Source organism: Toxorhynchites rutilus, chromosome 2 (genome assembly GCF_029784135.1).
Source record: "Toxorhynchites rutilus septentrionalis strain SRP chromosome 2, ASM2978413v1, whole genome shotgun sequence".
Classification (NCBI taxonomy): Eukaryota; Metazoa; Arthropoda; class Insecta; order Diptera; family Culicidae; genus Toxorhynchites; species Toxorhynchites rutilus.
The window spans coordinates 327,700,385-327,724,924 of NC_073745.1; the positions used below are offsets into that span (position 1 = coordinate 327,700,385).

The 24,540-nt window shown below is 38.2% G+C and overlaps 1 protein-coding gene across 1 annotated transcript in view; it reads left to right on the forward strand.

The window, feature by feature from the left end:
• LOC129767252 (putative uncharacterized protein DDB_G0294196) overlaps positions 1–24,540 on the forward strand; it is a 67,615-nt gene that overhangs the window by 15,607 nt on the left and 27,468 nt on the right. The window contains exon 2 of the mRNA XM_055767950.1: positions 23,731–23,922. Within this exon, the coding sequence (XP_055623925.1) occupies positions 23,731–23,922 (192 nt within the window). The remainder of the gene's footprint in view (positions 1–23,730; positions 23,923–24,540) is intronic.

The window sequence follows — 24,540 nt, forward strand, 5'->3', positions numbered from 1 at the left end:
ATCCATCGTAGATTATTCTGCTATGTGAATATAACAATATAATTGCACGTAGCGGTGGCAGATTCCATGGGGCTTGGTGTGTTTATACTACCCAGCGTCAGCAAAGCTTTTCGTGCCACTTTGTCATAACTTTTGCACATTGTTTCCCAAAAGGTGAAAACTCGTTTGTTAATAGTTTTTCCTTGGACCGCCAGCTAGATAATGGCCATTGTTGTTTGTTTCGGCACACCATACTTGGAAGGTTTTGACGAGCAAACAGCGACAACGAGTATGTGTATGAGCGGTTGCGAAAATCTCCAATCTATCCGCCGAGCAGTAGTGAAAATTAGCAACGAGATGAGGATCGCTCGTTAAACATTATGCTGACACTTTGCTGGTCGAGAATCATTTTGCATCTCGACATTCAGCTGGGCCATAAAATCCCACATTAGTTTGATGACACTCAGTGAAGGGTATTCCAATATAATTTGTTCTTTTTTTCACGTCTTTCCGAACGTTGTCAGAAGATAATGTTCGTCACTTGTTGACGGTTGATGTCTTTTGAAGGATTTAAATTAAAACGAGAAGTGATTCTGAAGGGCACTTCAAATCCGAGGAATCATTCCATAAGTAGAAGTAATTTTAACGACTCCGATTTCTGGTCCCCAAAATGTTAAAATGAATAATACCATTTATCCACATCCGGTTCGGACCATTCGGGCTGTAAAATGATAATATCCATCCGCATGCCCAATTGGGCTCCGATGAATGATTTTCCTTTTTCCCACTGACAGGTATAAAGTGTGTACTTTCGCTCTCGATTGTATCCACGACGAGCACGAGGGCTTCCAAAAGGCCACCCGAGCGCAGCAGCTAAGCTGTATAGAAAACCGGTCACCACTTCCCGGTGCTGGCGGCTTGGGCTCTGACGTAAGTGTGGGAGTTTTGCAAATTCAGCCGACTTTTACTTCTGTTTATCGTAAATCCCCACGTCCCACGCTTGTGGTGACGATGATTCCGCACGAGCTGGTGCGGTAAGTTATGGCCAAATTGCCAACTTTCTACTGAAATGGGTTTGTTTGCGCTTTTCTTTATTGCTGCCGATGAAGGGGTTAGCATCTGGGGCAGGCAGGCAACTGACTGACTCATGACAAACCGGATCGAATGATCAACCACGTCGAACATTTTCGACTATTATCTTCACTACGCGCTATCAATAGCCAATTAGTGGGGTTCGAATCAGGTTTGTTTGGGCTATCATCATGCACCCTGGCGATATCGCGGCGCTGCATTGACCCTGACATTTTTCCATCGTATTATGTTGTCATTCCTCACGTATGGACTATGTGACCGGAAATCACTTACCACCGCGTGGATAAGTGGCAGTGAACTAACTAATGTGGTATTTTGATAAAAGACAATGTAAAATGCATAAACGTGTGGCGAGAGCAACACAAAGTGTAACTATTCCGGGCCACAAAGGTACATGCTTTGTAAACTAGGCTCCGAACATATCAGGGCGTAAAAGGAGAATTATTTTCAAACTATCATACATAGGTTAATTGTTTGACCGTCTAGATCAGGGTTGTGTGAAAATGCTTTCAATGCTGGTTTTACAATTTCAGTAAATACTTCATTTATCTATATTGCTGTGAAGTTTTATCTTTTTTTTGCCCTAAAAACTTTGCAGTTACGAATAACATTCATATCGTTGTCAATACCATTAACATGAGTCCAGTGCAATAACACAAATCAGGAGCCAAACTCAAACGCTTCAGTCGGTCACGCATCGATCTGTTTCTCTGTTGAGATCCCGAGCACCGTATGATACCCAAGTTAGAACCTCACAAAGTCACACAAATGAAAAGGATGAATGAAATGGATGAAACTGTGAACTGAATATCTGCGAGTCTCTTTTCGCATTCGAAATGAAAATCATTGACGATGGTAATGATGTTCCAGTATACCTAGATAATAAATCGATATCACTTTACCCCGATAGACCCAAATAAACCTATCGAAAACGATTCTGGCAGAAGCAGCGGCGTAGTACACGGGAGGGCGGAGGGGGCGGTCCGCCTATTATCTTGAATGAAAAACTCATTCATGATTTTGAGTGAACGTCATCCGCCAGTTTTTCGTTTGAGATGGTAAAAATGTTGCTGATTTGAGTAACGACATCCTTCATAAAATGGGGACTGACGGTTTAGATTTCGTGTAGTGAAGTTCACAATTTTTCGACAACGCTTCAACAACGTCAGGATCAAATGGAGGAGCTCAGATTTTATTGAGGAAACAATACATAGAAGCCGTATTCATAGAGTTTGTAGACAACTTTTTGATCATTTGAGGGCAACATGCGCTTGCTGAGAATCAACAGTTTGTGTCATATTTTAGAACTGTCGAATCTGTTTACTCCTTTATCGCAGTTTCAGTTAGTCACTAAGAAGAGCTTGTTGAAACCTCGATGGAGTGCTCATTATAATATTGTGAAATCAATTTATGCGAACTACGATGGGCTGATCGCAGCTATTGAAGTTTTGTGCGATCCTGCACAGAACTCGAATACTAGATCAAGTGCACGATCACTTCTAGCAGCATTTTGTGATTACATATTCTGCGTTATTTGTACTTCTGGTAGGATGTTCTATCTGAAGTAGATCTGGCACATAACCGAAGAGTAAGCGGAGCACCCCATGGTACTCAAGCAGCAAATCAAAAGAGTATTACTGGGTAACGTTTAGACCAGACTCAATGCGCTGGTAATTTTTCTTGTTGCTGAAAGGCACAGTCTACTCCAAAAGTCTCAATAGGCTTTCAACTTTTACGAATTTGCTACTGGCAGAAGAATAAGTCATAAGTTAAATAGGCTATGCGAAAGGCCTTCTGGATCCGGGCTAATACTGATGATGGAAAATAGAGTAGGAATATTGGGGTGAATTGATCGTTTTCATCGGGAAAGACAAGAGTAGTCAAAATCTTCTAAAGAGGTAAAGAAGTAGCCGAATTTTGTGCAACAACTCCAGCTTGTTGTCATCTGACTGCGAACTGGAAACGTTCCTAAACTGACATATTTCTACGACGATGTTTCTGAAGGCGAGAATTTGTTGAAGATGCCAAGATTACGTTTTATGACCGCTAAATTGTCATGTCACTCATTAGACTACAAAAAAAAAGACTACAAAAAAAAAGACTACAAAAAAATGTCATTCATTAGACTACATTCGATGGGTCACAGTTCATCGTGAAGTGGGACTTCCAAGAAACGCTTCCAAATCTAACAGTGAGTTTGAAGCTTTTACTAACAGTTAAACACAAACTGTGATATCTTGTGAAATAAATTTATCAAACTTGAAACTAATTTTAAAAAGCCAAGTATGAGTTCAGGCATTCTTAAATGGATTAGCATGTTGTCAATTGAAAGTAAATGTACTAACTCTATTGACATTGATAATGTTTGTTTTGTCTAATCTATATAAATAAAAATGTGAGGCAAAATCGGTCGGTAAGCGGAAAAACCCGAAAAAGGGATGGTCCGATTTTAGCCTCCTGTATTTTGTTGTATTCGTCTCTTCCCGTAGATCAATATAGTGGAGAGAAAAATTGGAAAATTTTCGAAAAATCCTGAAGAAAGATCGGAATATTCGGAAAATTGAATTCCCACATGATCGAAAATTACATCGTAATAAGCGTTTTTAGTCCATTCGATATTTGCACTATCGAAATTGATCTTTGTTCGTAAGTGGAAATGGATTTTCAAGCGAAATAACGCATTTCTATATCTCATATCTATAAAATGGAAGGCCAAATGTGTTGGTAAGCGCAAAATCCGAGGAAGGAATGGTTCAATTTGAGTCATCTCTATTTCGTCGTATTCGTCTCTTCCCGTAGATCAATATAGCGGAGAGAAAAATCGGAAAATTCGGAAAATTTAATTCTCATATGTTCTACAATTAGCTAAGCGTTGTTAGTCCATTTGATGTTGGCGCTAACGAAATTGATTTTTGTTCAAAAGTAGGAAGGATTTTCTGACGTTATAACGCATTCCTATATCATCTATATATATATAAAGAAAAATGGAAGGCCAAATGTGTTGGTGTGCCCTAAACCCGAGGAAGGAATGGTCCGATTTGTGCTGTCTTAATTTTGTAACATTCTCTGTTTCAAACATGTATTCCATGCAACGGAGAAACATGTTATTTCCAAATGCTTAAAGAATCTTGAACGAGAATTGTGTCTGAAAATAATGTTATATTATAAGGACGAATTTTTGTAGAAATACTAGACAATTTATAGTAAAAGGAAATTGTAAAGGGTCAAAGGGTAATCAATCAATGAAGAGTTCAGTGATTGGACTCACTAACGTTCACTTAGTAAGAAAACGTGGATGTTTGAAAATATTCACATCAAAAAATCTATTTTGGGCGGGACGAAGTTCGTCGGGTCAGCTAGTATTATAATAAAAATACTCGGTTCGGTAAAGGATTTGATAGGAGAAGTGACACCCAAGACATCCGCCCCGGGTGTCACCTGGTCACGCTACGCACGCTACTGTTTCTTAGATTCGTAAATCACAAACCCTGGTTCAAATACAATACGGGTCAGATTCGATGTTATAGTTTCAATCAATTCATCACGAGTGTGGTTCGATATTGTAGGCTATAGGGTTTAATCTAATCATCGATGTGTTGATGTTTATTTGCATCATATATTTGCCCTTATGTTGGTTTATGAGAAGAATTTTTGGTTCTAAATTTTTATCTGTACTGTGATTATTGGTTAAAACTTCCTCCCTCCAAATATATCATGAAATAAGGAGCTCATACTCCTATTTTTGTGTGTGAGAAATCGTAATACAACTCAACTTCTTTGGATTTGGTGAATGGCATGCCTAAACAAATGCGAATATCATAGCTCAATTATTATCAAATCAAAAATTTCAAATAACTGTTTAGTAGAATGGTTTGATCTTCTGTAGACTTAGTTGACGATAATTGATTGATGATTCATTTTAGCCTTACAAGAACAATACACAAGCTTATCATGTGTCGCAATATGTTGTTTAATGTTAATGCATTGACAACGTATTTCGCTATTACGGTGGCCTTTTTCGAATCTGATATACACCCGTTACAGACGATTATATACTTGTTGCACCACCACCATTTCTCCACATCTCATAACTACATCAATCTATCTTTGGCACCACATAGACACAACAACAGTGACAAGGCTTGCAAGTTTCAAATATCGTGCTACGTGTTATTTGGTATTTCCTCAGTGGAATCGCGCCTCTAGACATCGTTCGTACAATGCAAACCAACCAGCACCAAACAAGCGTTCAACATAGCATGCAGACAGAACCATATACTGGTGGCTTTAAGTGACTAAATATATAAACACTTCTCACTATTTTGCGCTATTCACAAAAGAAGTGTGGAGGCGATCTGGCGTAGTGGTAACATCCATGCCTCTCACGCTAAAGGTCACGAGTTCAATACTCACTCCCGACATTCTTCCAAAAATGGAAGTAAAAGTGACGAACCAGCCAAATGAGTTGAAAGTCACTATAATACAGATAAAAAAAAAAATTCACAAAAGAAAAATATTTCAGTTAATATTATTAGCCTCGAAAAGTGTTGTATTATTTTCTCATGCTCGAGATTATCATATCTGTTATCCTTAGTGGAGAAGTTTTACTAATGGGAAGTGAAATCAAATCACATACCGACGAGCCGACGATTGCCTAGCTCGATGAATCCCCACATAAATGTGTGGAGCGGAACCATAACCTGCTTGCTTTGTCATGTCGTCAGTTCGATGCAATGATTGCAACACCAGAAACATCAGCGAATGACAAATTTGGTCGCGTCCACAACTCGAGGAGAAATAAAATCCTTATGATGACACGATACAAGCGACGTTTGCTGCTTTGAGTGTAGAAAAAGACTGAACATTTGCCTCAGCTTAGATAAACTATTTATACTCCAACGTAATTTTTTCCTTCTCATTCTGTTTCATTGTAGCTTTACAAGGGACTTCAACTAGCCCTTTCATGGGCTACCACGTGTGTGATGCAAACTTCTCAAGCACAAAACAGCTGAGTTGTAGGCGGTTTGATTGGTTTCGAGCCCATTTTGAACTCTACTGACAGCTGCGTCAGATAAGATGTAGCCACTTGTACAGTTTTTGGCATCATCGGAGCCCTTAGGAAGAAATAAGCGTTATCAGGGCCCTGATTTTAACCCGAAGCCCATTCCTCCCTTTTTCTCGTTATCTCCCTCCCTTGTATTATCACGGTTGCATAAGTTGCTCCACCAAACAAGCATCCTAAATAGCTCGCACACAGAGCCATACACTGATGCATAAAATTAAACATCACGAAAAGGCCGCTTATAAATTCTCGTTCCTCGAATTCTCTGTTAAAAGCATCAACAAAGTTAGGAGATTGTTGCATTACTACAAGGCCGATGCGCACGGGAGCAGTTGCAAATAGAGATTTGGCGTAGCGAAGATATAATATATACACTCTTTCAAATATATACCGGAAATTTATAATTTCCCGCTTCCCGCTGAAAATTTTTCAATTTGCAAGTTGGTACTACTGTCAGTGGTCTTAAGGGGGTATTCTAGTGTAGAGACACGAATTTCGGACGTTTTTTCGAACTCCGTAAAAATAAAACAAAGAATATTTTTACTATCCATTATATCATTATTCGTTTATCTATCTTTCAACAATAAAACAAAAATAGGACGGAAAAAAAATATTCATAATTAGAATAGTTACATGCTGGTGAAGTGAGGGTGTTCAAAAAAAAGTTGTGCCATGGCGTACACGATTCCAGTCCTTCTGGTTATCTGAAACAAAAAAATCGAACAGATTCTGAATCAGTAAAGATGTCGCTATGGCATGAACCTCGGACAAGTCAAAAACATGGGTTTTAACAAAATGGCGGCCGTTTGAAAACAAAAATGCTGTTTAAAACGTTTTTTTTGCGTTTACCGATTTTTTAAAAATAGTAAAATTAAAAAGTTATAATTTTTTATTGGTTCATGCGATAGAGAGATGTATGCAGATTATTTTCATATAAATTTGACATAAATCGGTTCAGTAGAACTTGAGATATCGTGTACGCCAGTTAGAAAAAAACTAGTTCCGAGAGAAACGCGTTTGAAGTTCATTGTGATGGCCGTAACAGGTTAGATACCACATCACTAAGATGGCTCTAACTAGGTAAATAATAGGATTTTCGATAAGTCCTTTCTAGAGTATATTCTTGAATGCCTAAACTACAGAAATATGGTAAAAAAAATTTCGATTTTTTCAGATTTCTAGACTAGAATACCCCCTTAATGTCAATTTTGAGCGCGGTCTGTCATTTAGTTTGATTTCAGCATCATTAAAAACAAGGTAATTTTTTTTTTTGCTAGTGATAATTTCATTGGTCACAGATATGTGTGAAAGTTTGAAACACAAAATTTCAACAAAATTTCTTCAACCGAAACGTTGAAAATGTTGCAGAATACATTTGGTGTTTCAACTGTGCTGAAAACTCGGGTGTATGAATGTTATAAGGTATCCAAAGACGGTCTAGAAGAGACGAACGATTTGCCACGTCAAGGATGACCATCCATCTCTTCAACTAATGAAAACAACAACAAAATAAAAGAAATGGTGCTCGGAAATCGTCATTTAAGTTTGAGAGGGCTAACCGTTCGTTATATTTTGGTTGATGTTTTAGACATGAGAGAAGTCGCAACTCGACTAGGGCCAAAAAAAGTTCCAAAAACTTCATTGCAATCAAGTAGCTAAAGACATGCTTGAACAATCAGATTCTGATCATTCGTAAAATTGTGTAACATCACGAAAACGCCACTCGCAACGACATAACAACCAACATGTATCTCCGAACAGAATATATAAAGAATAATGACCATATCAATAGATGATCTACAATAAGTGATTACAAAAGCGTGTATAAACAGTCCCATTAAGATTAACTACGACCAAGTCTAGTAATTGCTAAATTACTCAACGATAGAAATAAACATCGATAAAATAAACGCTCGATCCACTTGTCGAATGCTCCGCTTCCAATCATTCTAAATTATATTCAAGAATGGATAAAATTTGTGATCGAAGCCTCTCAAGGTCCCTTCGGCAGTCGACCGTAAAACGATTCGAACCGTATTTCTTCAAAGCATCGGATCGTCTTGCGTAACACGACGGTCGTTCCAGCCAGCCATTTACGGTTGTGTCACAAGTCCGAAACACTGGTGCGTTCGATCTGAGAACCCATTCGCCGTCGCCTCGCTCCACTATGGATATACCCATCCATCTTCGATGGGTTGTCTCATTAGTAGCGGCTTCGTGCATAGTCTAGATCTTCCCATAAAACCGATGGTTCTGAATGTTGATTCTTACCGCGGCGATCTTCACGACAATCATTGAAACAGAAAAAGAGTTAGATAGAAAGAGCGAAATTAAATACATTCGTTCTATTCGAATGCGATCGTAATATGAAAGCTTGACGGAGCGCTTCATTAGCTCCCTCCAGTCGCAGTGGAATCTGGGTCATACTAGACACCGTGGGGCCCATGGCTCGGAACACCAGCGGTAATGCAGTACTATCTATGTGCTAGCTCAAAGGGAAATTGTACTTGCTCGCTCTGTTGCATGCCTGCAACGAGTTGCAGCAACGGAGAAACATCGTGTGTCAGATGCACCGTGTCGCCATTCTCCTCCGTTTGAAAAATGGACACGATTTGTAACTGCAGCTGGGACTTATGTATGCCTCCGATGTTCATGATGAATGGATGAGTGGAGGCTAGATAATCTGCGAATGGACAAAAACGGATTCTTACAGAAACGGTCGTATGGATGTGACCGAAATGATTTCACGACTTCTTCGTCTCATGAATGATTTAACAAACACAATTCCGACCTGGTAATCATCAAAACATTTTTTTTTTGGCGAGAAAAAAAAACATCGAAGCATCATAGTTTGACTTTATTTGCAGAGATTACCTCAGATGGATACTTGTCTCATTAGCATAGGAGCGGTAATGGCTGATGTCAGTGGACATTTCCTACCATTTGCTGCAAAACATCATTATGAGATCGTAAACTGGATACAAGACAGCCTCTGATGTTTGTCTTATGGATAGCACATGCAATGTTGACAAATATTAAGTGAAAATGTTTAACATCAAACAAGAGTTGTGCAGCGCCCAAAGTTTTGATTGTCCAAAGAACAACCATAAAGTCGCAATCGAAGCACCATCTTCCGCTGGATGAACGTATTACTTCCATTAGCAAACAAATAACAGAGCGCTAGAATCCCAAAACAACGATTACAAAGACATTCGGGCTAAATTTCGGGGGAATTACAGCCAATTACGGTTTGAAAACACTCATTATGAAAATAATGAGTTGCGGTTAAAAACCAACCACTGAAAAACCACAACAATTACGCAACGTCGGTCGCTGTCACAAGAACACGTCGACACGAAGTATGCAAATGCCAAAAGCAGCGAGCGCGATCGTGCTTCAGAAAGTCAGCACAACACCGACACGTCAAAACAAACAGAATGAAAAGGAGTATCATCATTTTCAAAACATTCACGACGCACCACGATCGCGCGTGCTCTAAAAACACGCTGACCGCATGAGAATAGAGAAAACAAAACAAATAACGTAACGCCTGGTGCGGCCATCATCAAACAGTGGACGTGATGCGTAACGTCGGCATCGGATTGAGCAAAAATGTCATTTACTGAATGGATGATTCTTTTAATTATAATTTATAATGGGTGGTATTCATTGATGGTAGAGCGATTTATGGTGACAGCAGTGCCGACGATGATCCGTATCGAATGTACGTCTCATTTAAATATTACAATTCGCATATGGCATCAATCAACCTGTGGTACAATTTTTTTTATTAAAATATATAAAAACTAACTTATGGTTTGAGATGAGCTAACGTTAAACATGTTCCTAATCAGTCATATATTCGACGTATACCAACGAAAAAAATTTTCAATCGGCCCATACTTTTTCACTTTTTGCTCACAGATTGAGGCATCTATCAAATGTGCGCATTCCCCGAACCACCAATTTGGTTGGTTGAATTTAATGAGCTTAAGGCACTAAGGCTTAATTTTGACATACCCTTCAAACTCATACGGTTGGAACAATCGGCGGTATCAAAGCAAATGGTTAACATTCTGCTTGATCATCAAACACATAGAAGTTCAGTAAGCTTACAATATGTAAAAGTGCACAACAATGCATTTTGGTTCTTTGGTGTCTATTACGGGGTTCCGCATGGTAGTCATTTGGGGCCTACACTCTTCTATAGGACCACCTTCAAAATATAACAAAGATATTTTCATACAGTGTTGAATGCTTAGAATAAAGTATATTTAACGTCAATTTCGTTCAAAAGAGTCTTTTGTTTATTTATTAAGCTTAAATATGATAATTGCAGCTGTCCAGTTTTTATAAGATCATTTCAAAATTCATAAGTATTATCAATGAAAAATTTAAAAAATCGGCAGATTAACATTTCAATCATTGGTAACTTTGCCATTTAGGTTAATAACCTGGAAAACTCTTGTTAGTATACTATTCACCAAATTCTGCGGAACGGATTGCGGCCTCGAATTTATCAAACGTGCTGTACTGCTTTCCCTCAGTATAGATTCTGCGTACTAGGATCCCCCAGAGATTTTCAACAGGATTAAGGTCTACCCTCTCTTTAGCCCTGTTCTAACTCTTTCGTACTTCTCCCGGTCAGAAAGCTAAGACTTACGTGGAGTTCTCTTCTTCTTACATTGAGGATTCGCATAAAAATAAGCACTACTTGATGGATCGTCTAATCCGACGAACAATTGTTCTGATACCAACATTTTCTTATTGAAATGCATCGATTTGTCCTTTTCTCTCTTTGTGAGCACTTTTCCCTCTGGCATTTTCCAGATTTATTGATCAAAACAACTAAAATAATGCAAAATGTAACTGGTCTTATACAAACTTGACACTTGAAAAGTACAACAACATTTGTTTACGTTCAGCGCTTGCACACACGCATATAAGAATAATGCAATGTATAGTAGTGACTAAAGCCGGGTTCAGACGGTGCGAGTAAGCATACGAGTCGGTCTAGTCAGTTACTGCAGTACAGCTACTCACACCGTGTGAACACATCATGCCAGTTAGTGTCATGTGTGATTCGGCGTGCGAGCTACTTCAAATTTTTTTGAATTTACTCGCACTCGCATCCCTCAAAACGTCAAAAACAGAATTTAGCGCTCGAATCAGGGATGCCAAATCTTTACATTGTCTTTACATGTCTCTATTTTTAAGATATTTGAAAATATGCGAAGATTATTATAGACTTGAAAATTATTGAAAAAACAAATAAAACCCTCATAGTTTCTAAGCGGAATCGTTGTTATTAAACGGTTTTATTTAGCTTGCCCTGTAATCTGTTTGTATGTTTGTAACATGTCCCACATTAGTAGAAATTTGACCCCCTTCTTGTTGACCGATTGATCTGAAATTTGGAACACACCTTTATCTCTGTAGTCATTACAAAACTGCGTATTTCATTATCTTGTAAATCCAAGATAGAGGCCGCTACAAAATGGCGGATCCCTTTCTTCCTCAAAACCTCATCAATGTGGGTTTTCCAAAACCCCATCAATATGGGTATCAAATGAAAGGGCTTGACTAGCAGAATACAGTTATTTAAGAAAAATGCAAATCCAAGATGGCTGCCACTACTAAATGGCGGACTACATAGTTTCCCAAAACTTCATTAATATGGGTGTTGGGGGGAAGCAAACTACGCCACTGATGACTTGATCTGAACCTGCGCATCCGGACGGTGCCACTCCATGACGCACCCAGACAATCATTGACAGCTAGCTGTCATCACTGTCATTCTGAAAACTTCTCTCGTACCACACATTCTTTGCTAATCACAAAAAAAGGAGTAGAGATAGAACCCAAAATAAAGTTGAATTCCCAAATTGTTAAATAATTGAATCATCCTGTCGTGCTTTGAATTTAAAACGAGGAGATCAAATGTAGGTAAAACCTAATAATGTAAAGTTCTTGTTTAATTATTGTTTCTCTTAATAAATACAGCTTTGAGCTCGCTATACATTGATAAAAACGCGTGCTGAATAGAACCTCCGAAACCCCCGTAACAATGGGTATCAAATGAAAGGGATTGACTAGCAGAACACGGTTATTTGTGAAAAATGCAAATCCATCAAAATTCTACCAAATGGCGGACTACATATTATGTCAAAACACCATTAATATGGGTATCAAATGAAAGGGCTTGAATAGTAGATCACAGTAGATCATGAAAAATTAAAATCCAAGATGGCCGCAATCACAAAATAGCAATATACTTTATTAAACGGTTTTATTTAGCTTGAACTGTTCGTATGTATGTATGTATGTCTGTAGGATTGTCCCACAGTAATAGAAATTTGACCAATAGGAACTGACCGGATAGGAACTGCTGTCATTTTAAAACTGCTTATCTTGAAAAATCCAATTTGGCCTCCGCTCAAAATCGCTGATTCCATATCATCTCAAAAAAAAGGTTGATTGAGATATGTGTATCAAACCAACGAACTTGACTTGGAGAACACACTATGTATTTTCTGCAATCTACTCAATATCGGTATCAAATGAAATTTTTTGACTGATAGAATACAGTACAATGCCTTTATTGTAGAGAAATATTCTAATGAAACAGATAATGTACTAAAAACTAGAAAATAAAATGAGTAAACAAAAACTTTTTAAATTATAAAATCCATTCATTTTCATTATCCACAATTAGTGATTTCATCATATGTCCCACTATTTTATTTTAGTCTTATCAATGCCCTAGACTAATGAAGGAGAGGTGTGATAACTACTAACTGCAACTTGCCTAATTATTTTCTCTAGCTTTTAGTACATTATTATGTTTAATCACAAATAAACCGTTTAACTTAAAAAGTTTTTTTACTCATTTTATTTTGTTTTGCACGCTGGTGGGGCACGTTTTCTTTTTGAGATAGTTTTCTTGGGATTCTAAATATAAAATCATTATCGGGCACAATTTTCATTCGAAATTCACTCACAACTTCCAAAAAAAGTATTGTTCTAAAAAACAGAATACATATTCCATTTAAAAAAGTAGATTTTCATTCATTATTTTAGTTTTTGAGGCGTATTTATTCCTCCTGCAAATCTACTATCATTTTCATTTCACAAATTGGTACACGAAGCTGCTGTCAAGGCGAAATAATTCAAAATTTGAAAAATCTTTTAGACTGCCATTTGTAGCACTACATACTTTCGGAATTATTTTAGCTATGGATGCTTTCGAGATTCTAAAAAAATATCGACAATAATCTGAACGATATTCCAGAAGAAAGGTACAACATTTCTAGTTTCACTTATGTAGGTATAGCATCCCTCATGAGTGTATCTTGCGTTGTATTTGTGGAGCAATTAAATCCAACAGTTTTTTCACTTTTTCAGGTGTTATTCTCAACACTGCTCTGTACTCTCGGGGATCATCATCGTAGAGTTACTTCAATATTGTATTTGTTGCTCCTTTTTTTTGCATCCAATTCCTGGACCGAATCCTTTTTTCTTTCTGCTTTTTCCGGATAGTACCTTCAGTTCAAAGAAATTCAGCACAAAGTATTTTTAAACACGGCCAGTGTGTGTTTAGCGATAAAATTGTGTAATGATAAATTCAACTGAAAATCTAAGACGAAAACTGCCAATAAAGAAGTCGATTTCGGATCAATCATCTGACAAATTCGGATCTGATTGCTGTTTCTGACGATTTGATGGACATTTGAAAAACCGCCTGGCATCTCTGGAAAACCTGTGCCGTAGTATCTAGTTTCTTGCCAGCAGCTCACATTGTGTGAACGGACAAGGCGAGTCAACCATTTGTCAAGCGAGTTCACCGGGTCAGTAGCTGCTCATTGTGAAGCCAGCTACTAGCAACGTATAAATGGGCCTTAAGACCAATACACTAGAATATAAATTGAAGCTTGGTTTGTTTACAATGACACAAAGCAGCAAGATCATCACCCCATTAGTTGGACAGAGTGTATTTTCTTTGTCATAGTTATAGATCAATTAACTTCATTCTCGGCTAACGCAATAGTTCTCAAAAGGACTGTTCATTTAATAAAACGAACACATTGTTTTAGTGATATCTTTATTATTGTTCAACCAATTTGTACTCGTTTTTTTTTTGCAGAATGAAGGTATTTTACTCTTCAAAAAGTACAATATGAAAAACAAGAACAAATAGCTTGTAATACAAGCTCTTTCTTGCCAAACTTGTCCATTATAATCAACCATTTTGCATCTAGTATTTCCTTGCTTCCTAGTAATAGCATTGCTTCCAAGTAATAGCCGGTTTGCAATAAGTTTCATCATCCATCAAAATGCAACAGTTTTTTCGTCTTTCCAGGATCATAACCAACCTCCGACATCTCTTGTTTACCAGTTCATGTTGTTCCGCGGTCCGTTTCGGTGTCTTCTGTTACTTCTAGCTTCCGTACATAGTACATAGCCAGATTTATCAGACAACAAAAGCTTCACAAATTTCTTCCCGATTTGTGGATTGGAAGCACTTCTTCAGTTTCTGGATCTTGGTGCTCTTCAAATTTCCTGACAATCTGGTACATAGCTGAAGTGACCAGATGGTCAGAAATCTAACGCGGGACATAAAAAACAAAACGTTATGTATATACGTTATATGAACATAAACAATAGTTTATCGAGTCTAAACTGATCAGTTTTATTTCTTTCTGAGTATCGGTACTCAGTTGTGATTTTTCGGTGGTTTAGATTTTGTTTACGCCCGAAAATCACTCGCTCAATCAGAGCATTTACGTCTGGCAAACATGATTCAAATTCTACAATTTTCTTCAAATTACCGCTCTAAAATTCCAATTCATTTTTCATCGATTTTAATGTTAACGTATGCATACAAAAAAATGAACTAATTTCGGATGGCGATGAAAGATAATTTATAGGAACAAATTTTCTTTAAATCTTACGTTTATTAAGTCTACAACAAAAATGATCCAAGGCTGTTGATTCGCTGCAGCAGCACTGTCAAACAACTTGATGATTTTTCCATACTGCAAGCTCCACCCCATTGCGAAAGAGTTGAACATCCTGAGGCACTTTGTGTCCGCCAGATCTGGTATTTACAATATCATCTCTTTGCCGCTCCTTAAGCCGGGAGATCGAAGCAACCGGCCAATCGGTGGAGAAGAATCTGGCCAAAATGGACATTTTTATGCGGAAGCGTCAGACGAGACCGGCCATATCTGAGCAGCAGGAAATCACCAGGAAGGAGCACCTTGAAGGGCTGGTGAAAAACTTCTTTTCGTACTCATAATGAAAGACGAGACGTACTTGATGCTAGAATTCAACGAATGACAGGGGACCGGGTACTTTACGTTCCCCAGGTAAGCAATGACGTCGAATATATCATTCACATCAAGTTATCGAAGAAGGTCCTTCTCTGACAGACGTGAAGGGAATGTCCAAGCCGCTCTTCTTTCGAGTCTTATGGTGAACGGGGAGATATATGACACGTGCTTGCCGGAGTAGGGAAGGTGGTGTGGTCTTTATGCCGAACCTGGGATCAGCCCATTATGCTAAAAGATCACTGGAGGATGGATCGGCTGGAGATAAACATGGCGAAGACCACCAACCTTCCCAACATTCCCCAGCTGCACCCGATAGAAAACTTTTGGGCGAATGGCCAAAATAGAGAGATAGACGACCACCAAAGCCATGAAAAGGTAAAATAACACGCCGAGGTCCCGGCCAACTTCCGTAAGACCGCCTAGCGCTACATTTGCGATACTTCATCAAACAACTCTGCCTCTTCCTGTCGAGTATACACTAGTTCTTCCGGCTTACTTAAAACGTTAAGCCATGACCGAGCTGACCGAGGGAACCAAAGATGAACTTTTCGTCTGACTCACGTTGGTAACTGCGGATCTTTATACAAATCATTTTCCAATTTTGTTGCTGTCGCTACCAGTTGACACTCTCTAAACAAAAAGCCAAATGTCGGTGCGATGAAACCAGCTCTACGTATTAATCATTGGATGCATTAGAAGCGCTCTTGAACAGTTTGCCAAATAAAAGTTTTTTTGAGGTTAATCCATTTATGAAAATCAACATGAACAAATTGTGATATTGAAATATATTGATATCGCGGGACATTTTCGTTTCTTTTGCCAAATGCGGGACGTTTTGCGGGACGGAATCTTACGCGGGACATTTTGTTGAATTGCGGGACGTCTGGTCAGTTTATACATAGCAGACTTAGATTTTTTCACAAGTTTTGCAATATTTCTACAGAATAGTACTTTTGAATAATCACAATTTTAGTATCCTGCTCAATTCGTGCCATTTTGCGAAACTAAACGGTTTTGACCAGGGCTCGGTAAAGTAATATTCAACTGAAGATAGACAGGGGACTATGAAGAAAATCACCTTCGTATTCAATTGGAAATGAGTTTTGTCTTCTTCCAGCAGTCTCTCCGTCAACATAACTCAACAGTCATTCGGGCGTTTAGTTGCTATCTTACTATACGAATCGACTATCTTATTTCATTCTTCCTCGTCAATTGGAATTCATTGCATATTGAAGTGACTCCCGCCAAAATAAATTCGTTTCTCTCTCTCATGTACCCCGTATGCATGTATCGATGTTTGGGTTCAACGTAGTTTGACATATACTACAGGTGGGCTAGATTTTTTTTTGTATCGCACACGAAAACTACTCACACATATAAATTAGCGTGCAGTGTTGTGATCAGAAACACTGACAAATTTGTGATTTTTTTTTTATATATACTCGGAGACAAAGTGAACTAAAATTTTGTTTAGAATTCCTCCTAAACTACACGCTACTTACTAATACTATCGCGAGGACTTTCGTAGCATACCTGATAACAGTCTAAGTTCGTTGGTTTGAGTTCACGGTGGATAAACAATTAAGTCGTCCATTGATGGTGTAACTACTTTTCTGCATCAGAAATCAAGTTTTCAAAATTGTGTACGCGGGTAACGAGATTCGTATCAGGAAAAGAAGTAGTGTGGATTGAAGTCAGGTTGAATGAAAAGGCCAATTTGTATTCATTATTCACGTCAGTTAGAATGATCATTTGCTAGAATAGTTCATCAGTCATCCTCGCTTTTAACACTCGCCAATTCATTTCATTCATCTGACCAACACTTGACGATTCGTCTAATGAGGAACTGCTTCGCCAATTTGACGAGTAAACTCGTGATCCAACACGTTGAACATACGGATGTCGGCTCATGTGGCTCTTTTCCGCACTGCCATGTGGCTTTTTTAATTCATTATATTTTTAACGATAGAATTAAAATGTGGGATATCAAGAAAAACGATTCTCTTGCTGATGTTATGAGAAGATTGATATACGCGGCTAGTTTATCCAGCAGATATTTTTGAATTAATTTGATTTTCACTAAATTTGAATCTCCAGAGCAAGTGGAGAGGCAAAGATGGTAGCTAACGATCAATTTTAGCAATGTTGCTATGAAATGATTACTCGGCTCGAAGATCTTTATTCCGTTTGCTTCTACATATCTGCAGACTTTTGACTCGGCAACTTTTCAATTCAATACCAAGGCAACGAACAAATTAGACGTTGAAGACGATATGAGATTGTCATGATATATAACATGAAATTGTTAAATAAAATGGAAAACCAGATCCATTCCAATGGTAATTTTTGCATCAGCGAAATTCATTCCTGATTTTTATTCCAATTAAGTAAAAAAAGGTGAAAAACTTGAGAACCCATGATTCAGAGGCATTAAAATTCAACTGAAAGAGCTGTAGTAGACGGTTGAAATAATCTTTTCAATAAATCTTTGAAATATGAGGAATATTCCGAACCTTGTACTGTTTAATACTAGCACATATCATGTCTTCTTTCAATGATAATTCCAACTGATAGACATTCACAGGAATAGGCACCATGGACGTGTTTAGCTCCACTGTTCATTTCCTGTTTCAACTGCACCAAACGCTGTGCGTGTCGTTTATTAAACAATTATAATACCATTATCATTCTATTTAAAACCCCAACGTGCAATAACCTCAGTTTTCTGAGATAGACAATCAACGTTTTCTTGTGTATGGCACTCCTATCTTTCCATTAAACATAACGAGATGGTAGGTAACATTTCCTTTGAGTAGCTCATCGAGAAACTAAACAATCATAAACGTATCCGAGCCAAGACCGCGTGCTAAAAAACTGAATGATCAGGATTAACTCGATGTCATAATGTTAGAAGAAAAATGGAAAAGGAATAGTGATATATATCCGACACATCAACCCATTATGACTTAGGGGTTACCAAATTTGGACCAAATGAGGTGGAACTGTCTAACTCATCATATCATGGTTCGAAAATGGTGAGGAACTCAAAATTTCATGGCACGAATTTTCATTTATGGAGTTTTGATATGTTTACTTTTTCGTTTCCTTTTTCCTCAAATTTTCACCATTCAGAATACAAATGAAATGACAGAAACTGAACGATCTTACACACACATCGGTTTGAGGTGCGATTTTTCTTGCAGTGATATATTGAAGTTTAAATATTGAGTTTCAGAAGTTAATTGATTGTTAAAATAAGGGTATGAAGTTTGCGTGTGAAATTTTATACACTGAAACATAATCGATTTATTTTTCTTTCCCCGTAAACTGCGAAGACGTGACCCTAATCGCCATCTTAAACACAAAACGAAATAACGTAATTGGCACACCTTGGAAGGTCAACATCTCGATAACTCATCCATCATCCATCCATAGCGTATCGAAAAACAGAACGGCTCTTCGAAATGGCGATGATTATGGTTGATTATTCCTCACCGGTAGCACTTTTGAGGAGTGGTTAGGTAGTATTTCATTTTACGTCCTCCTACCATAGGCGATAATAAACGGCGAACAGAAAATCACCCTATGTTTCCCGAGAGCGAACTCGTGAAGAACAAAGGTCATTCCCAATGGCGTTTCTCATCTACCATTTCCGTATCTGCGGAGATGAAACCGAGTATACCTCCAAACGGGCAACAAATCATTCAACAACAATGAATAAACTTGCTTATCTTGGGCTGCCTGTATTATTTCTCCGATCAGCGCGCGAGAACAGTGATGAGTTCAATCGAAACAAGTCAGCTTCTAATGTTTGAATGATTTACGAACACATTATTCCATCCATCACCACCAAAGTGGCAGAGGGAAACTATAAAATTTAGATCTCACGATCCCACCGACGGGCAGACCACATGATACTCCACACCGTTCGTATTTCTGCGCAAACGCTGCATAATCATGATCTTGACGTAATTCGTTAAATAATACGTCTTACGATCGGTACGAAGTACGTTCAGAGAAACGGTATTCATTTGGATCCGATAGAGTCGAATTGTGTAATCGAGCGAAAAAAAAAATCTGCTGGAAGCAATTTCAGGATAACAATTACCGAAAAACTACTCCCCAATTTTGCAGGGAATCCACACAGAGGATCGTTGCATCGTGGCTATTACGTGCTGTCTACTTAACTGCCGTCAAAAAAGATGTGTTCACAGATCACTCGAAATTTCTACTGCATCATTTCAGCTAAACGGTTCGTTCGCACAAATTGCAGCTTACGTCAAGTGTTCGTGTTCTCCTAGTGAGTTCTCTGTTCTGAGCCGCTGGGATCATATTCAATGGCTTCTGTATTCTTGGAGTGAGATCATCTTATCTGGATCCTGCACTTTGGGGATTTCGTACGAGGAAATTGGACAAAGACTTCGCTTCGGTTCAATTTTGTTTTCGCATGTAATCGTTTCATTTTATCCAACTTCTATCAAAAGGTCAGGTCGAGTAAGTTTACCCTGTTTGTATTTCCATCGTGAAAGTGCTTCATTTAATTTCTGATCATCCATCTTCACACCGCACCTCAGTGAGTTGCCTCGAAAGCGGAAAACTCAATCGACAATTCCATAGCCAATCATTATCGTCAGTAATGATCGTTAGCGTCAGCATCGCGTAATCATTTGCGGAACCACATGCAACTACACAGTGGCTTCCTATATTTTTTTCCACTTCGACACGATCACGACATTAGCAACAAACATGCGAAACGAAATGGAAGGTTCCGGTGTACTCGATCTAATGAGTACTCTCACGATAGGGACACGAAACAAAGTGGAACCCGACGAATGACAAAAATAAGCGGAGAAAAGCCACAAACGCGAAAAGATCATACGGGTAAAATGTCGAAAAATGAATTGCATGTCATCAGAGAATCTCACGTTTTGTGAGTTTTCTCTGCGGAACTTACAACCTGACGTAGATTGAATGTTGAGACAACTGAACTGATCATAGAGCCTGGTTCACTCAGCATATAGTTTTTTTCTCATAATGTGAGTACATCATAAATGTACCGATTCATTATCCTCTTGATCCAGAATCAACTCCGTACCAAAAAAAACATCCCTCTTCCATGTTCGTATATTTTGGTTGTATTCTGTGGCCTGCAAGCAGTGGCATTGACCAACAAGGCAGTGAACTCAACATTCTCGTCGGATTCGATCAAGTTCGCTTTCGTCTCGTCTGACCATAGGATGCTACGCCATTTCTTGAACCATTTTACCATTATTTTTAAAGAGTGATAATTTGGATTGAGAATATGGCTTAAACACCGTTTTTAAACCGCTATTTGTAGCTTGATTGTTGGGCATCGATTATATATACATCATTTCGGCTACACTGGATCTGTCAAAATTAGTCAAGAGTGTTTGGTTTGGTAGAGTGCAAATTTATTTTTTCAAAATTTAAAAAAAAACCAAAATTTTGTTTGTTTCAAATGTGAAGTGTAATAGGCATAAAAAAGCCCACCGTGGAAGTTTAGAAACATTTCATAATTTCTGGACTATTTTATCTAAAACTACTACCCTAATTTACTACAACTATTACTCTTTCAAATAATTAACAAATTTTGCCATTTTATTAGATTTTGTTTACCACCTTACATGACTTCTTTAATGTGTGCAAATATCCTTTCACAAAAATAAACGCCCGCCCCAAAAAATAATATTAAAATCACACAAAACCCTTGAGTAACCCCTCGTTTCTTCATGTTATGAAATTACGAGCTATGCGGCATTGTTGGCAATCGATATTGAAGCGATATAAACAAAGTGTTTTTCATTGTATTAAAAATTGCATTAGATGACGATTTTCTCAATTTTGTTTGAATAAAAAACAATTTTGTCAAGTAAAAGAAGCATCCATCTGGAGAGCCGTGAAATAAGTGTCCTTGATAGTGACATTGTCGATAATGGCCCACATGTTTTCAGTTGGGTTGAGATCAGGACTTTGTGGTGGCCATTCATGGGGTTTTGTTTTGAGTGAACGGAAATAGACTTTGGTCTTCTTCGGGTAGCTGTATGCTTCGGGTAGTTGTTCTGTTGGAAAACGAAGCTGTTTCGTAGGCGAGTTTTCAGGTTGTTCTTAGCGATTCCTTCAGGTTGTCCTTAGGGATGTCAATGTAGACATCTGTTGTCACATTTCCGTGAATTCGCACCAGATTTCCAACACCAGCCCAGGAAAAGCATTCCCACAACATTACATTCACGAAGCACGGAGGAGGCACTTGACTGTAGCCTGCAAATGACGTTCCTGCAATCCTTCATTATCCTTCCGCCACACTCTTTTGCGTCGCTTCTTGTTCAAAAGCTCAAATTTCGATTCGTCAGTCCAAAGTATTTTTTTTCTGAAAGTCTTTGGGTTTGTTAACATATTTCCGGGCAAATTCCAACCGTTGCATATCATTTTTCTTGCTGATAAACGGACGTTATGATAGACGGATTTGTAATACAAACCTCGAGCCAACCGCAAGTAATCAGTTACATATTACTAACATAGTTGTAAGGCAAACATTATCGAAATATTGAACTCCCGGCCTTAATAAAAATATATATTTTGGATAAAAACAAAAGGAACGTTTTTTGTTTATCTGCTCTTGAGTCCATGTTCAGCTAGTCTGCGGCGTACGGTTCTGGCCGATACCGCCAACGAGAAGTTTTTCTGAATGACTTTGACTGATTCTTTTGGAGATTTCTTCACATCCCGGATGATTCGTGGACCCGTCCGGCTATCGGCCTCCCAACGACGGCCTTTTCCGGATCTGTCAGCAAGCGAACCGTGAGCTTTGTTCTTGTGCACATTTTCACGGAATGATCCCCGGCTTATTCCGAACTTCTCTGCAATCTTTCGCTGTAAAATGATCCTGAAAAATAAGATTTCGGACTTGAATGCTGATGCTGATTTTCTCTTCATCCATTTTGATGTTGTTGAAAACTCTTTGTATAGACATGTAGACAACAACAATCGACTTTTGTGTGCCAACGTAAACAATACTTTGTTTATATCGCGTCAGCTGAACCACTGAAAGTAAATAATATCGCACAGGAAACGAGGGGTTACTCAAAGGTTTTGAAAGATTTTAAAATTATTTTTTTGGGAATGGGCTTCTATCTTTGTCGTCGCATATTTGCACACTTTAAATTAGACAAGTAAAGATGTAAACAAAATCTAACAAAAAAGGTAAAACTTGTTAATTATATGAATGAGTTATAGTTAATTTAGTTATATATATATATATATATATATATATATATATATATATATTATATATAGTTACTACTATATAGTTGATATAGTTAATATAGTTAGAAAGAGTTATAGTTAATATACAGTTCTTTGAAATTACGGTATTGGTTTTTGATAAAATAGTCCGAAATGCAAAGTGGGCTTTTTTATGCTTATCGCTGTAGAAATCACAAAACATGTCTAGCATAATCTTTCGAAATCGAGCAATAGGAGGAACAAACTGAATGACAGACCTTTCTCGAACCTCGCGTCTGTGTAGAAGATAGTTGTGCCAACATTACGATGAAAAGAATTCTTCCAAATTTTAATTACTGGGATGGCTTTGACTACATATGATACACGAAATAATTTTAATTTACAACAACCCTTATGTTAGAAACAATCTAGACGACAAACGAGCAAATGGAAAACGCAACTGTTCGTTAGCGTGTTTTTTAATTGCATCACCGCAACGAGTCTCTCATTGCAGCCATCTAAAAACGGAAAAATGATGGAATTAGACCCATTACCATAATCGTTAGAGCGTTTGCCGTAAAATCGCACTGCAGTGTGCAGTATTTCATCTGATGATCGTCAACGGAGAAGCCGTTCAGTGTCGCTTGAAAAACAATAATGTCAAGAGCGTTAAATGTGTTTTTTTTCAGATGCAAGTGAAATAAAACAAACTCTAGTTGGAGAAACATATGCTATAATTGCAAACCATTTATGCACTCGTTAATGGTTGCCTACAGTTTTCCTCTAATTAATTTTTAAGTGGTCCCTACTGATCTCTTCTAATCTAGTGAAGATAAGTTGCAGTGCGCAACTAACTAATCGAATTAAGCAAAATGAAGGTATCGGCTGTACTCGTCAAATTGTTACACCAAATCAGCACGAGAAAGAGAAACAACACCATAATGCATCTTTCGCATTTTATCTATGATGAGCTAATAACATATGTCTTCATTTTCTATTCTCCGCCCCTCCCTCTGAAAACAGGCATACAAAATCCGCCAGGCCAACTCGGTGAAGATCGCCAAGATTGTGTCGGTGACGGTGATTCTGGCATCGTTCATTCTGGGTTCGTTCTTGCTCGCCTCAACCTACCTGCAGGCGAAGCAATCCTGCGACCAGATGCAAACCCTAGACGCTGTCCTCAACAAGGAGCTGATGCTGGAGGCAATGCAACAGGTAAGTTAGTGGTGATACCCGCTGAATAGTGACTGTGACCTCAACTGAGACGCCGCCGCCAGAGCGCAACGCGAAGCGTTTACTCGCCTCATCACCTTTTTTGCTACTAGGTACTATTGGGGTGTTAGCGGTGTGTCAGGGCATGACAACAATCAGCGAAGTGTGAAAGTTTTGTTTGGTTGAAAGCAGAAAAAAAAACACATCTTCATCTCAGCCGTTTCTAAGCAGAAAGCGAGTAAAGTGGTTTTCGTTTCCAGCCAATTTGTCATAAATCAGCTTGATGAAGTGTTTACGAGCGGTCGAAAATAGCATGTGGTTTCGCAGCCACAACGCTTGACTCGATGGAAGCCCAGAGTGCCCTAGTTTCACCTTCTCTTAAATGTCATTTTGCGGTGAAGTGATTTGCTAAGTCTTGTATCACGAAATCTTCTGAAAAAAATATGTTAAGTAATTGTCTTGGGTTAAAAGTAATAATTTGATCACGTAAAAATCGATGAATCATCTCGAAAAATTGGTCGATAATTTAATTCCCGCATTTGTGCTAAATTTAGTCAAACCTCAAGACCATGAAATGTTTTGGAAAGGCGCTCCTAAATTTAAACGAATGAAGCATATAGA